The sequence below is a fragment of the Cutaneotrichosporon cavernicola genome (genome assembly GCF_030864355.1).
Source record: "Cutaneotrichosporon cavernicola HIS019 DNA, chromosome: 4".
Lineage (NCBI taxonomy): Eukaryota > Fungi > Basidiomycota > Tremellomycetes > Trichosporonales > Trichosporonaceae > Cutaneotrichosporon > Cutaneotrichosporon cavernicola.
This window is the reverse complement of record NC_083396.1, coordinates 2,301,041-2,313,274: the sequence shown is the minus strand read 5'-3', so window position 1 is coordinate 2,313,274 and position 12,234 is coordinate 2,301,041. Positions and strand designations below refer to the sequence as shown.

General features: G+C 58.0%; 6 protein-coding genes across 6 annotated transcripts; 5 read left to right on the top strand and 1 right to left on the bottom strand.

Annotated features, from left to right (window-relative positions):
* Positions 1-251: 251 nt before the first annotated feature.
* Positions 252-1,577, top strand: CcaverHIS019_0408970 (uncharacterized protein; the record flags this gene model as incomplete). The annotated part of the gene is made up of 6 exons (XM_060600782.1): positions 252-351; positions 386-573; positions 622-760; positions 803-1,021; positions 1,057-1,302; positions 1,345-1,577. The coding sequence occupies 6 exons, from the start codon at positions 252-254 to the stop codon at positions 1,575-1,577; spliced, it is 1,125 nt and encodes a 374-aa protein (XP_060457342.1).
* Positions 1,578-1,790: 213 nt separating this feature from the next.
* On the top strand, positions 1,791-2,173 carry CcaverHIS019_0408960 (uncharacterized protein; the record flags this gene model as incomplete). Its single annotated transcript, XM_060600781.1, has 2 exons — positions 1,791-2,033; positions 2,069-2,173. 2 exons carry the CDS (start codon positions 1,791-1,793, stop codon positions 2,171-2,173), a joined length of 348 nt encoding a protein of 115 aa, XP_060457341.1.
* A 159-nt stretch (positions 2,174-2,332) lies between these two features.
* CcaverHIS019_0408950 (uncharacterized protein) lies at positions 2,333-2,721 on the top strand (the record flags this gene model as incomplete). Its single annotated transcript, XM_060600780.1, has 2 exons — positions 2,333-2,578; positions 2,617-2,721. 2 exons carry the CDS (start codon positions 2,333-2,335, stop codon positions 2,719-2,721), a joined length of 351 nt encoding a protein of 116 aa, XP_060457340.1.
* Positions 2,722-6,322: 3,601 nt separating this feature from the next.
* Positions 6,323-8,717, top strand: CcaverHIS019_0408940 (uncharacterized protein; the record flags this gene model as incomplete). Its single annotated transcript, XM_060600779.1, has 2 exons — positions 6,323-8,374; positions 8,412-8,717. 2 exons carry the CDS (start codon positions 6,323-6,325, stop codon positions 8,715-8,717), a joined length of 2,358 nt encoding a protein of 785 aa, XP_060457339.1.
* A 1,227-nt stretch (positions 8,718-9,944) lies between these two features.
* On the top strand, positions 9,945-10,432 carry CcaverHIS019_0408930 (uncharacterized protein; the record flags this gene model as incomplete). Its single annotated transcript, XM_060600778.1, has 4 exons — positions 9,945-9,947; positions 9,981-10,054; positions 10,109-10,303; positions 10,351-10,432. 4 exons carry the CDS (start codon positions 9,945-9,947, stop codon positions 10,430-10,432), a joined length of 354 nt encoding a protein of 117 aa, XP_060457338.1.
* Positions 10,433-10,469: 37 nt separating this feature from the next.
* CcaverHIS019_0408920 (uncharacterized protein) lies at positions 10,470-11,957 on the bottom strand (the record flags this gene model as incomplete). The annotated part of the gene is made up of 1 exon (XM_060600776.1): positions 10,470-11,957. One exon carries the CDS (start codon positions 11,955-11,957, stop codon positions 10,470-10,472), a length of 1,488 nt encoding a protein of 495 aa, XP_060457337.1.
* Positions 11,958-12,234: the final 277 nt, after the last annotated feature.

The following is a 12,234-nucleotide window of genomic DNA, read 5'->3' as shown; positions in this document are numbered from 1 at the left end:
GGGGTTGACGTCAACTGACCCCGCGGGGAATGCTAAATTAGATGGGAGGATTTAATAAATTAATTCAAGTGGTGGCTGACTTTGGGACACAAACAAACAACCTCGAGTTTCAGGTGGCAAAAGTCAACATTGCATCTCACACAATCATACAACAAGATCTCAGACGGCCGCACGCGACAGGACCGTCACTCACACCTGTAAAAGCTTACAGATACGCCCCATACAAGCAGGTCACTGTCGAAAACGACGCCATGCCGCCGAAAGCACCCTCCAGCAAACGCGGAAAGGAGAACGCGCCACCGAAAGCCAAGGCGCCCAAGATCGTGAGCGAGCCCGAGGATGACTTTGATGGTGGGTAACGCCCGTGCTCCGCTCTGACTCACAGCCTTCTTGGACGACGAGCCAATGAAGCCGGTGAAGAAGGTGGACCGACCACCGAAAGTGCCGAAGAAGGACAAGTCACCCGAAGTGGAGGAGGCGATGGTGGTCGAGGAGCAGGACCCGTCACGGGCGGCCCGAGAGTCAAACCTCGTGCCCTCCAAATCCTCCAGAGACCAAGGCGAGCTCAAGCGCGTGAGTCCCTGCCAGTTTCCACGGGTGTACAGCAAGCTGACCGTACAGGTGCAGGCTGAGTGCGATCGATTGAGGAGAGAGCGCGACGCCTTCGCGAAGCAGTTCGAGCAGTTGTCCAGCCTGCGGAACTCGGGACCAGAAGCGCTGCTGGAAAAGTTCAAGGAGACGGCGGAAGCCAAGTCTAAAGGTGAGTTACCGACCCATCGAGCGAGCTGACCAGCAGCGCAAGCTGAAGTGATTCGAAGCCAGGAGGCCCTCTACGAGAAGCAGATGGCCAAGGTCAAATCTCTTGAGGAGGCCCTAGCAGCGTCACAACAAGCGCTAGATCGAGCCGAAGCCTCCGCTGCGCCCCCGAAATTCGACGCCAAGCTGGAACGAATGGGCCAGCGCGAACTGCAGGGCGAGGTGCACAAGTTGTGGGATGTCGTCAAGGCAAAGGACGGAGAGAGTGAGCTGGTCTTCCTGATGTGGAACTGATGGCAGTTGCGGCGCTGCAGCGTGAATATCAGGAGGAAATTGCGCACTCGCGCAAGCTGCAGGAGACGGCCGCGCAGATGCGGCGTTCAGCTGAGCCGGCCGCCAAGCCTGTCGTGAACGAGGTCCACAGCCTCTCGGTGAGACTATACGAGGAGCTCACTGGCCTGGACATTCTCGACGCACAGGTACGACCTGACCCGAAGACAGGTGACGAGCGGATATATAAGTGCATCCAGACGACAGGCGGGCGCAGTGAGTCAAAGCTGACAGTAATAGATGGGTAGCTGACCCCAGACTACACTTTACGGCTATCCCTGCGAAACGAGTTCGACAAGCAGCGCAAGCAATGGAAGAAGATGGTGCAGTTCGCACCGTCGGACATGGACAAGGAGACGGATCGCAAGCTGCTCAAGCGCCTCGGGCCGTTCCGCGACGCGTTCGACATCCCGCGCGACCAGCTCCCAGCTGCATATGCGCAGCTCACGGCGCGCATGGACCCAGACGGCCAGTTCGAGGAGCCCGAGTAGATGGAACTAATTATAATTGGCAGAACGCAACTTTGGCCAGTCTCCTTGGGCGCAATGCATGCTGTCGCGCCCACCGTGCCCATCCCATGCGGACTGACTGCTGACCGCGCTCGGCCCGTTTGCCTCCTTCGTATGACTCACTCGTTTGTTCTCACCGCCTCTCATCCCTTCTACACCTCACACATCACTTTCAATCCCATTCAAGCATACAAGATGGTCAAGCACCAGCTGCCCGAGTCTCCCGACCCTTCTGGCAACTCTCCTTCGGCCAGTCCCAGCCCCAGTCCCCCTCCTCCGAAGAAGTCCCGGGGCAACAAGGGTGCCCCCAAAGCCAAGGGACCCACCAAAGCCGGCATCAAGCCCAAGATCTGGGACACAGCCCAAACCATCACCCTCCTCGAGGCTGTCTTCGATGCCGCGTCCAAGACGATTGACAAGGAGGCACTCGCTACGCAAGTGCGCGCTCGGGCATGTGCTAGCGCTTACGGCAGCTGGGGGTGAGCAAGCAGTCGGTCGGCGACCAGCTTGTCAAGAACCGCAACAACCTGCGCAAGCTCGCCATCGACCTTGTGCGTGCGAAGAAGGGCGGCGCGTGAGGCGGGCTGTTCGGTGGGGGCATTGGTTGGCTAGGGGACTATGAACGTACATGACTGGGCGTTGTGAGGGCGCAATGGTGTCAGCAAGCAGTGTCTGCCCGCAGCACTCGGCGTCACTCCTCCACTTATTTCTCATCCACCCATCTTCCCATATCCACCATGGTCAAACGGGAGCGTAACAACTCTGACCCGCCAACCAACAATGACAAGCATAACCACGACCGCAGTGCCTCTCTTCTTCCGAAGAAGGCCAAGGCCGAGAAGGAGAAGTGCCACAAGGCGAAGGCTATGAGCGGTGCCAGCCGCGGCAAAACGATGTGGGACGCCGAGCGTAGCGCTGCTCTGCTAGAGACCGTGTTCGACATCGCTGCGAAGTCTATGGACACGGACGCTGTTGCGAACAAGGTTGGTTTAGAGGATTGGATAGGCGAATCTGACGCCAGCTCGGGGTCAACAAGAGCCAGGTGGTGGACCAGCTCAAGAACGGGCGCAGCAACATCCGCCGGATGGCGATTGAACTGGTGCGCGCCAAGAAGGGCGGTGCGTAGTGCAAGACAAGGGAGCTGTGGTACTGGCCTTTCGCCTGAGTCACATAGATACTGGAGTGTTTTACCATGAAGGAGCGAAAGTCAGACAGTACAATAGCACGCTCAGACCACATCTTCGCCCGGTCATTCCGGTAAGATAAGCACATTGTTTCCCTGAGTCGGGCGTCACTAGTCTATCGCTCTCGTCAGGTTGAAGTCGCTCTCTCTGGTCACCAACCCACGCTTGGTGGTACTGGTCAGTGACCTCCAGTAGCAAGAGCACAGGCCTCATTGCCCCCTCCTCGCCACGACCTCGCCCCATGTGATAGATCCCATGTGCTCCTGAAGGCTTTGTCCGTGCAGTGGCGGGTGGCGCCGGAAGGGGGTATAGCAAAAGATCACGCGACATGTTGGTGCGAGCTCCGGAGGTCCCGGACATGGCTGATCGCGCTTTGAGCATGGCGTCATCTTCCTCGCACTCGCCTCAGCATTCCACTCCCAATGCGTGTGATTTCGACGGGCGGCGATCCAAGAAGCGCAGTTCAGAGCAAAACGACAAAGGCGGAGGCACCAGGTGCACCACAGGATCATTCTGTTCCTCGTCTGTGCTCACCTCATTCTTCGCTTCCGTGACATCCCATGTCCTGGTTGGGAGAGAGAGGGAGCCTGGACTTTGCCAGTTGCCCGGATTGCTGGCAAATATTGATTCCCACTTTTTCTACCTCTGCTTGCGACATTGGTCGGCCTCGTCCCGCACAACATATAGTTGGCCTTATCGTGAGTCTACTGAGGGGTGAGGGGTGAGGGTTGGCTGAGCTGATCGAGTTGGTCGCTCACCGCTTACAGGGAGGGACCTTCACATTTCCCGGTCATGAATTCCGCACCGCGATCCGGGAAGTTTCCCTGGTCCCGGCGAGCGAGTCGCCAATTGCGAAGCCGTGTGTTGCGCTACTAACCTGCACCTGTCGTACATTGGTGCCCGTCTCCTCCTCAACCTAGCGCCTCTGACTCCTGTTCGTCGCGACCACTGTCTGAAAAATTCGTGCTCTTCCAGAAGGTGTGGGCTCCAGGAGTCTAGACGAACCTGGGAAGCCGCTTGCTCCTCCTCAAACACCTCCTCTTTTCTGCAGCCCCCTCTCAACTTTCTGCTCCTGCAACTCCCTCCCATCCCAGATGATGGACTGTCAAAACGACCCAACACATACCTAAAGCTTACCCCAGGCTATCGTGTCACGCTTCTCCCGTTTTTATTCAGTTGCGTATCCCAGTGATGTCGTGAAAGCATTGGCGACAGTCCAGGAGGACCGGAAAAATCACCGCGACCGCCACATCTATCGCCTACGACACTGGCTCGCCTGTAGGTTACAGCGATCTTCTTCAGCAACAGGGTCCCCAAGCTCGACCCTCCTTCCATTCTCGGCGACACCAGTGAGCATTGTTATTGCGGTCTGTCCTGGAAAAAAGTTTGCAATTCAAGCAGTGAGCGCTACAATTTCTCCCTGTAACTCCTGACTACAGAGGTGTTCCCCGGATGGATGCATGAGGACAGCGGACGAACTGCCACGTCGCGTACTGTACGCAAGTCGCAACGACGATTGAGCCCCTCTCGACGCTACAGTACGGTGGTCCGTCAGCATCGCCAACACGATCCGGTCTCGCTGTAGGACAGCCCTCCCTTCCTCTCCTCAGCCTTGGGACAACGTATCTCTCCCCCGGGAGAAGTGCATGTCGTTTCTGGGGCTCCAATCGCGACGCAAGCTTAGGTAGCAAACCAAAGAGAAACAACCATACGCCCACCCCTCCTTTCATCCTTTCTCTTGAGTCATCTTGTAGTCCTGCCGCTTCGTTACCTCGGAAAATTATGGCATCGTCCTCAACACGAATAAATTCACCTCCAAAAACCCCGCTCTGGAAACATACTCGGCTTGGACACACGTCCTTTGGCTACTGGGAGAACGCTCACCACACGGGTAAGCCGACCTGTCAGGCTACCATAAGCTTCCGTTCCATACCAAAATGTGAGTTAGACGTGCACGTCGACAAGGTTGACTCTGCACTTTTAGAAAGAGAGAAAGTGAGTGTGGTGGTACATGGAGAGATGAGAGAAATGGGTGGTGGAAAGGGGAACGGCTAGGGGAGTCAGGTTTACCCCCGACAATCGAGTGATTGGACTGTGGCGCCTCCGCCGGCCCCACTCTCCCGGCCCACAGGTCAGCCAGGTCAGCTCAGCCTTCAGCCCGATCTTCTAGCCTCCTCGCGCTCCATTGTTCCCAGTTGGAAGACTTGGTTTTGCCGCTGAGAGTTCTCCTCGGCTCCAGACTTAACTGCTTGCCACACCTTCCAGGTCACACGTACCCAAGCGACGAAACTCACACACACTCAAAAGTAACGACGGGAAAACGCTGTTTGTTTTAAAATTACTCCCCATCTGATCTCATCGGGAACGGCGGGCGAGCCTGGGAGTGCTACCAGGCGGGATTCAGGCGGGGCCGGCGGGCGTCGGAAGATATATCCGACATGCTGAGCACGACAGCACATCAGCCCGTGCTCTCAGGCAAGCTCCTCGCCAAGGCAAGGGGTCAATGGCTTCCGGATCGGGGTTGGTCAGAGAGGCTGTGAGTGACGGGTGTGTGGATGATCGTGGCGCCTGAGTAGGTGATTTATTTGTGATTTCTGATCATTGTTCTCCGAGAAGCTTGGTCTACTCTTCCCTTTGTCATAGGTCTGGAAATGCATGCGGTCCTCCAGAGCTCGGGAGGCAATCGAAGAAGGAGACGGACGAACTGTGTCTCTCTGAGCACCCATTCACAGGCCACCGGGAGACGTGAGAGTGGCACACCAATGTCGTCCTTGCCCATACATGTTGACACCGCAATTTTGCAATTTTAGGGGCGCTCTCAAGAGCGGGTTTTTCTGAATCGCGAGGGCTCGTGTTGGCTTGCGCTGTCCCCGGACTGAGGAGATTTTAGTGGCCGAGGAGCAGGTCAAAGAATAAACTCGGAAGTACAAGGAACACGTGCTGCGCCACGCTTCACGGGGGGAGGAGTCCAAGCGCTTCTCCCCAACGTTCACGTTCCGGCTTCTCTTTCTCGGCTCGCCCTCGGGCCATCTGGCCCTTTCCCGGTTTGGGTCCCGATCCCCTCGCAGGGGAATCGCTTTGTCCCGTTCCCGCATGTGATGTACAGCACGGGCATTCTCACAGCGCGATCTTCGGCAAGCGCTGAGGATGGCGTGGTTCCGTTCTCGGAGATGCTACGTGCCACTCCTCACTCCCGTGCGCATAACGCCTCCGGCGCTTGGAACTCATGAGGCTTCCATAGACTGTATTGGGGAACGGGATACAACAAACGATGTGGTTGTAGGATGTGTGGGCTACGCAGAGCAGACAATCGAGTCTCTGACGGGTGGCGCGAGGGTGGGTGTGCGTTCGAGGTTCTACTCGATTCCGTTCGCCCCAAACAATGATACCTTGTTCGCACTGGCCCCCCGGGGCGAAGGAAGGGGTAGGTATGAGAGGCATCGTAGTCATCAAGCAGCTCAAGATAAAGGAGCTCGAGCCCACCTCACGACTCACCACCGCCCAGCCCTGACCAACTCTATCTGCCAGTGCCTCCTCAGCGCCATGAAGCGCTCCGCCTCTCCCAACCCGCATGTCCTCTCGCCGGTAGAGAAGCGCGTCAAACCCGAGTTTCATGACCAAGCCACCCCCAATGCCCCCGTGGTGGGTCTCCAACATGCTGGCCGCTCCGCCCCGTCGGTCGCCCAAGCGCTCCGCCCCCACGCTCCCTTCCAGCAAGATGTGGCGCCGCCTCAGTTTTCTCCAACGTGTCCACCAAAGCCTCGCCCCAGTTCGACAATCTTTAGAGATACGCAGTGCGAAGGGCACCAGGGTAACTACTTCTCACCATCGTCTTCGCCCGGCCACATGAGCCCTCCTCTCAGAGATTTCATCGTCGGCTCGCCTACTCGCTCTCACTTTGTCTCCCCCACCGTCCACTGCGAATATCTCGTCTCGCGGGACAATAGTCTCTCTTCGCCTTCTGGGTCACTCTCTAGCCACCCGCTCATCAGCCCCACCTTCATCTCGCCCACCAACTCCAATTTCAGCGTCGGGTCCGCCGCCTCGCACCTCTCTGGCACGGCCATCGCGATCCGCACCGTCCCCACCCACTCTCTCGGGCCAGCGTCGCCGCCTCCCCCGTCGTCGTCGGCTAGGAAGAATCTCCAGGCAAACGGCTACGACCACAACAAGGCTAGGTGTGAGTTCCAACGGGCTCGGGCGAAAGGTGAATCCATCACAAGCAACTCGTCCCCCACTTTCGCGGCTCTCCTCAACAGCACTCTCACCGCCAACAAGACTTCGTCGGGGGGACCTAAGTCTCAAGCGCCCCCGTCGAAAAAATCAACCATGTCGCCGTCCATGCACCATACTCACAGCTATGGTTCCTCGGACGTTCAGCAGCCTGCCAAGACGGGTCCGATCCGCACCTCTGCTAGCCGTGGCGGTTACCCTAGCCTGACACAGCCCGGCCGCCGCTTCAAACCACCCTACAAGTCAACCCTCACCACTCTCAGCCCCACTGTATCCAGCTCTGATCACAACCAGAACTACAACCGCAGTATCAGCCATGACAGTCACTACAACCACAGCTACAGCGCCAGATCTGGTTCGAGCTACAACGCCAGATCTGGTCCGAGCTACAACGCCGGACCCAGAAAACTCATGAGTCCTCCGCACATGCTCAGTCGCCCCAGCTACCAACCTCCGCCGCTCCCACCTGCTATTCAGCTTAGCGCCTACCAGTACCCGTGCATGCATGGTGAGAGCTCCGCGCGGGGCTCCAACCCGCAATCCGCCGCCGACAGAGCCATCATGTCGCTTCCCATCAACCCGTTGCCGACAGCTCCTACTTGGGCGACCGAGCCTGGCTCTGGGCCCCTACCTCTGCCCAACCCGCCCCCTCATCCGGCCCAGCCGCGCCGGCCCACCATGAGCATCCGCCCGACCCACTCCAACGGGTTCCAGGGCCCCACGAACTACCATGACCAGCACATTACAGGCCCCAATTTTCGGCCCTCCTCGCGTTCAACTCATAGTCCCGCACCCTCCGCTGACAATGCTACCCCCAGCCCCTCAACAGTTCAAACCCAACCCCAGTCCATGGTGAACCCAAGCCCCGCCACTGATCATGCTTCACCTTTTGTCACTCGGACCTCCACCTCCCCCACCCCTCTTCTATCTCGTGGTACCACGCTGAGCGCGTCCCTTTCGCCCACCCCATTGTCCGCCCTAACTTTGGGCAACAACAACAACACACTCAACGTGGCTCCCGAGCAGATGGCGACCCATCTCCAGATCCTGGCAGCCCACGTTGGCCTCGACGTGCACTTTACGCCTAAGAGCTCGCCTCCCCCTCCGCCACTCTCCAAGAAGGGTCTCTCCAAGACGCCCGAGTCGCTCCACACCACCACGCCCAAGCTTACCCCTCCCCGCACCTCAGGGGGCAAGAACAGCCGCCGCCCGAGCTTTGCCGCCCTGCTCCCGGGTTGCAAAACCGCGCCCCCCAAACACTCGCGTCCGGGCCAGTGGACTCTCGAGAAGCGCCTCATCTTCGTCGACCGCCTCCTCACCGCCGGCTACAAGAGTCTCAGTCTTTCGGACCTCGCTAGCGAGGTAAGCTCCCATACTCAGGTGGTGGTACTGAAGCCAGCTTGAGCTCAAGAAGAAGCAACTCGTCAACCAACTCACCCCCGGTCGTACCGGCAGCATCCGCGAGCTATGCATGAACGCTGCGGCGCGCCTCCATGAACCCTGCACCGACTGCAAGAAGAAACAGGCTATTTCCAAGCGCAAAGCCGACAGCGAGGGTCTGGCCGACTTCCTCCTCCGCGGCGTTTCGGAGCGTATCGACGAGGATGAGGGCGAGCTCGAGCTCGACGACAACGACGGCAACGAGAGCCTCGAGGAGGAGGATGAGCTCCCCGACGAGGATGTCAAGAAGGACGAGAGCCAGTAGGAGGGACCTGGTTGGTCCAGACTCTGCATGACAATTCCAACAATAACAGAAAAAAAAAGAATTCCGTATAGTAACTCGAAAGTTTCTCAGACAGAATCGCGTAGAATAGAGACGCGCACAAAACAACACATGTCAATAACACGAAAGTAACGCCAACATTTATGCAGTGCTGTGTACCCACTACTGTTCCCACGAGCGATTGTGAGAGACCTGAGATCGCCGAGGTCTGAGACAGCCGATCACGGTTGGGACCTACCACACAGAGGATGCGGTGTCAGTATGTGGCGCACCCTCGACAAGAAATTTGTTCTCACGATCTCCGAGTCCTGTAACCACACCGTGTTGGATTACCCCGGGGTGTATGTCGTGGATAGATAGTATTCACCGATAGTCGGTTTGTTCGAGACCGGCGGGAGGTGGATATAGTTCCAATAGCCGTATTGACTTGGCGACAAGGTGATACATACGTTGGAAGTATAATGTAGTAGCGAACACTAATATATATAAGTAACTACATATCACGTGACTGTGGCGAGTCTGCATTACTGAGGAACGAGTCGTCGTTATCGAGAGCGGTGGTAGTTAAATACGACAGCTCGTTACTGACATGTGAGTTGCCGCTGCTTACTATCAGGTTCGTCACTCACACCGATGGTCGGTGAGCTAGTGTCAACGAGTAGTTAGGATGTGTGGTGCTATTCGGTACCCACTACAGTGTAGCTCCTACGCTTAGGCAGACAGTCGGGGTGTCCATCATCCCACTGATCTGTTGCACCATCTTAACGTTTACAGAAAGCCACTGATCCAGAAAGATAAGTTGTGTCGCATCGCGTCGCGTCGCTTCAGATAAGATCAAGCTCGTTCGCATGCGGGTGCTCTCACTCTCCTCTTCCCTGCCACCCAGTAGAATTAGCGGACCATATTAAAACTGCACGCCCTGTTATTCGTCTGGATCACAATCGGGAGACCATCTCTCCCCTCAAGCAGCAACAGTCCCCTCTCCGCCCAAGTATCGATGAATCGAATCACCCTCCAAAGGTCGGGACAAGTCTGTGTCTGGTGGTGAATTGCAGTGCAACCACGGCGCCTGTAGAGAGGCAAGACGGAACCAAATATGGCATCCTATATCCTTTATAAGTCTGGAATATCCGGAACCTCCACCGCGCGCTCCAGAAACAATGCGCACCACCCACAGTCCACTTCATCACCTTTTTCTCATCAACGATAATGGTATACTCATTTCACGTGTATAGCTGACACCAGAAACGCACGGATATTCACCATGTTGCATTCCACATCGAGCGAGCGGCGGTGATGCTCTCGGTGCCAGAATCGACGTGAGTCACCGCACCTTGCCCAGCTGCTTGTCTCCGCGCCGAAGCTGATAGCAGGACGGTGGCAAGCCTACGCGCCCAGATCGTCCCAGCCCTCGCTACGCTGGCGCGTAGTAATCTCCCATCCGCGCCGCCCAGTAGCCCTGATGACATCCAGCTGTGGGAGGACCGCGAGGCCGAGGGTGCACAGGGTATCCGCGTGTGTGATGAGGGGAGCATCAAGAGTCTGGGATGGGGGCGGTGGAAGAGGCTGTATGTGAGGTATGTCCTCTAGACCCGGCGCAGGCAGTTGACATCAGTATCCGCGACGAGAGCGGGTCCTTCGCTGAGCCGAGCTATACCATCCCAGATCCGATGGATGGCGACGAGCAGGGCGTCTAGGACACTTTATGATATGATGTACATGATGGCTACAACTCTAATCGCGTTTCTTGTCTGTTGGATGCGCAGCTTCCATCTCGACGAGCTCGGGCGAGCATACCCTCTCTCCGTTGCTGGTCCCAGCCAGTGGGAGGACTGGTGGGAGGACTGGTGGGAGGACTGGTGGGGGAAGATGTGCCGGCGGTGGGGGAACAGAGAAGAAGCTCTGGAGACGGCTGGCGATACCCGCACCTGGGGACGGCGGGGGCTGAGCGACTGGCGGGCGCAGGCGGACGACCTTTGTTTTCCGTTTCTCCTTCTTCTCCTTCTCCTTCGGCTTGACCTCCTTCTTCGGAGACGGGGGTTCAGCGTACGCACCACTGCGAACAGTCACACGGTGTGGCGCGCGGGGCTCGTACTCGTCCTCTCTGTCGCTACCAAGGGAGAGAGCCGCAAACAGTCCTGTCTGTCGGCGGGGACTCTCGACAACCCGCCGGTCCTCGAAGCTCGAGCGTCCGCGGTTAGGCTTGTGCGGGAAGAATCTGAGCTGTGAGGCGGGCACGCGCGCGACTTCCAGCACGATCCGTTCTACCTCGGCCCGCTTGGGTGACCCCGGCGTGTCCGGCAGAGGCGGGGCCTCGCCGCGCGGCGTGCTCGGCTCCGAGCTAAGCGTGCTGCCTGGCGACTGCGCGCCTGATCCCGGTGACTCTCGTCGGCGTTTACCCCTCCGAACCAACACTGCGCCGGCGTCGTCGCGCTCGATCCAAGAATCGGCCGTCGCCCTACAGCTCTCGAGGGGCACGAACAGTTGCGTGCGCAATAGCGGGTCCGAGGGCCACAGCTTGTTCGCGCGCCGCAATATAGGTAACTTGATTCCGTACCGCAGTGCGATGCCGGGAACGCTCTCGGAGGGGCCCACAGTATGGACGATGACGTCGACGAGCTCGCTATCGTCCTCGCCGAAATCCGAGTTGGTCGCGCTCCAGCTGCCCACACTCGCTGCGCGCTCCGTCTCAGACGTGGCGCGGGCAAGACCGGGGCGCGAGACGTCGCGGAAATCGGAGAGAGGGGTGCCACCCAGCCCGCCAAGGCCTGAAAGTGCGTGAGGGGAGCGGCGTGAGGTCGAGGTCGAGGCAGAAGTCGAGAGCGGCGAGAGGGCTGCGTTGAGGGGAGAGAGCGGTGAGGGCCCAGAGGATGATCGCGCCCGGCCCTTGCCAGATGGGGTCTTGAGGTGCGTGTCGAGCTCGAGAGGGTGAGAGGCGCTTCGTGGTGGTGAAGAGCTGAATGACGAGCCGGAGGCGGCGGCGTAGGGTTCGGGTGAGTCGCGCGGAGTCGAATGCGCTGGGCGGCGGCGGGGTCCGCTGTCAAAGCTGTCGTTTGTTGCTTTCGGAGCCGGGAGTGAAGTGAGTGGGGCTGTCCTAAAGGGCTTGGGTTTCGGCTTATCGATTTGTGATGGTGGGTTTGGTGTTGGTGGGACGTCGTTACCAAGCTCGACCACCTCGAGTGGCTCGGCCCATGGGTCGACGTCGTCATGCGCGTCGCGCATAGAGGCGAGCATCCATCCGTCTATTTGAGGGATGTGGTGAGATGAATCTGGATCCAAGATATCAAGGTTGCGGGAATGAATGTCACTGACGATTGTGGCACGTTGACAGTGGACAGTTGTCAGCTTGGTCGAGGTGGAGGCCCTAGATTAGGAATCAGTGATCGGCAGTAAGTAACCCTATTCCATTTCCCCTATTTCCTATTCCTATTCCCTATTCCCTGCTTTACGATGAATGCATGCCCTTGATAATACATGTCTACTATACCACTTCCCAACC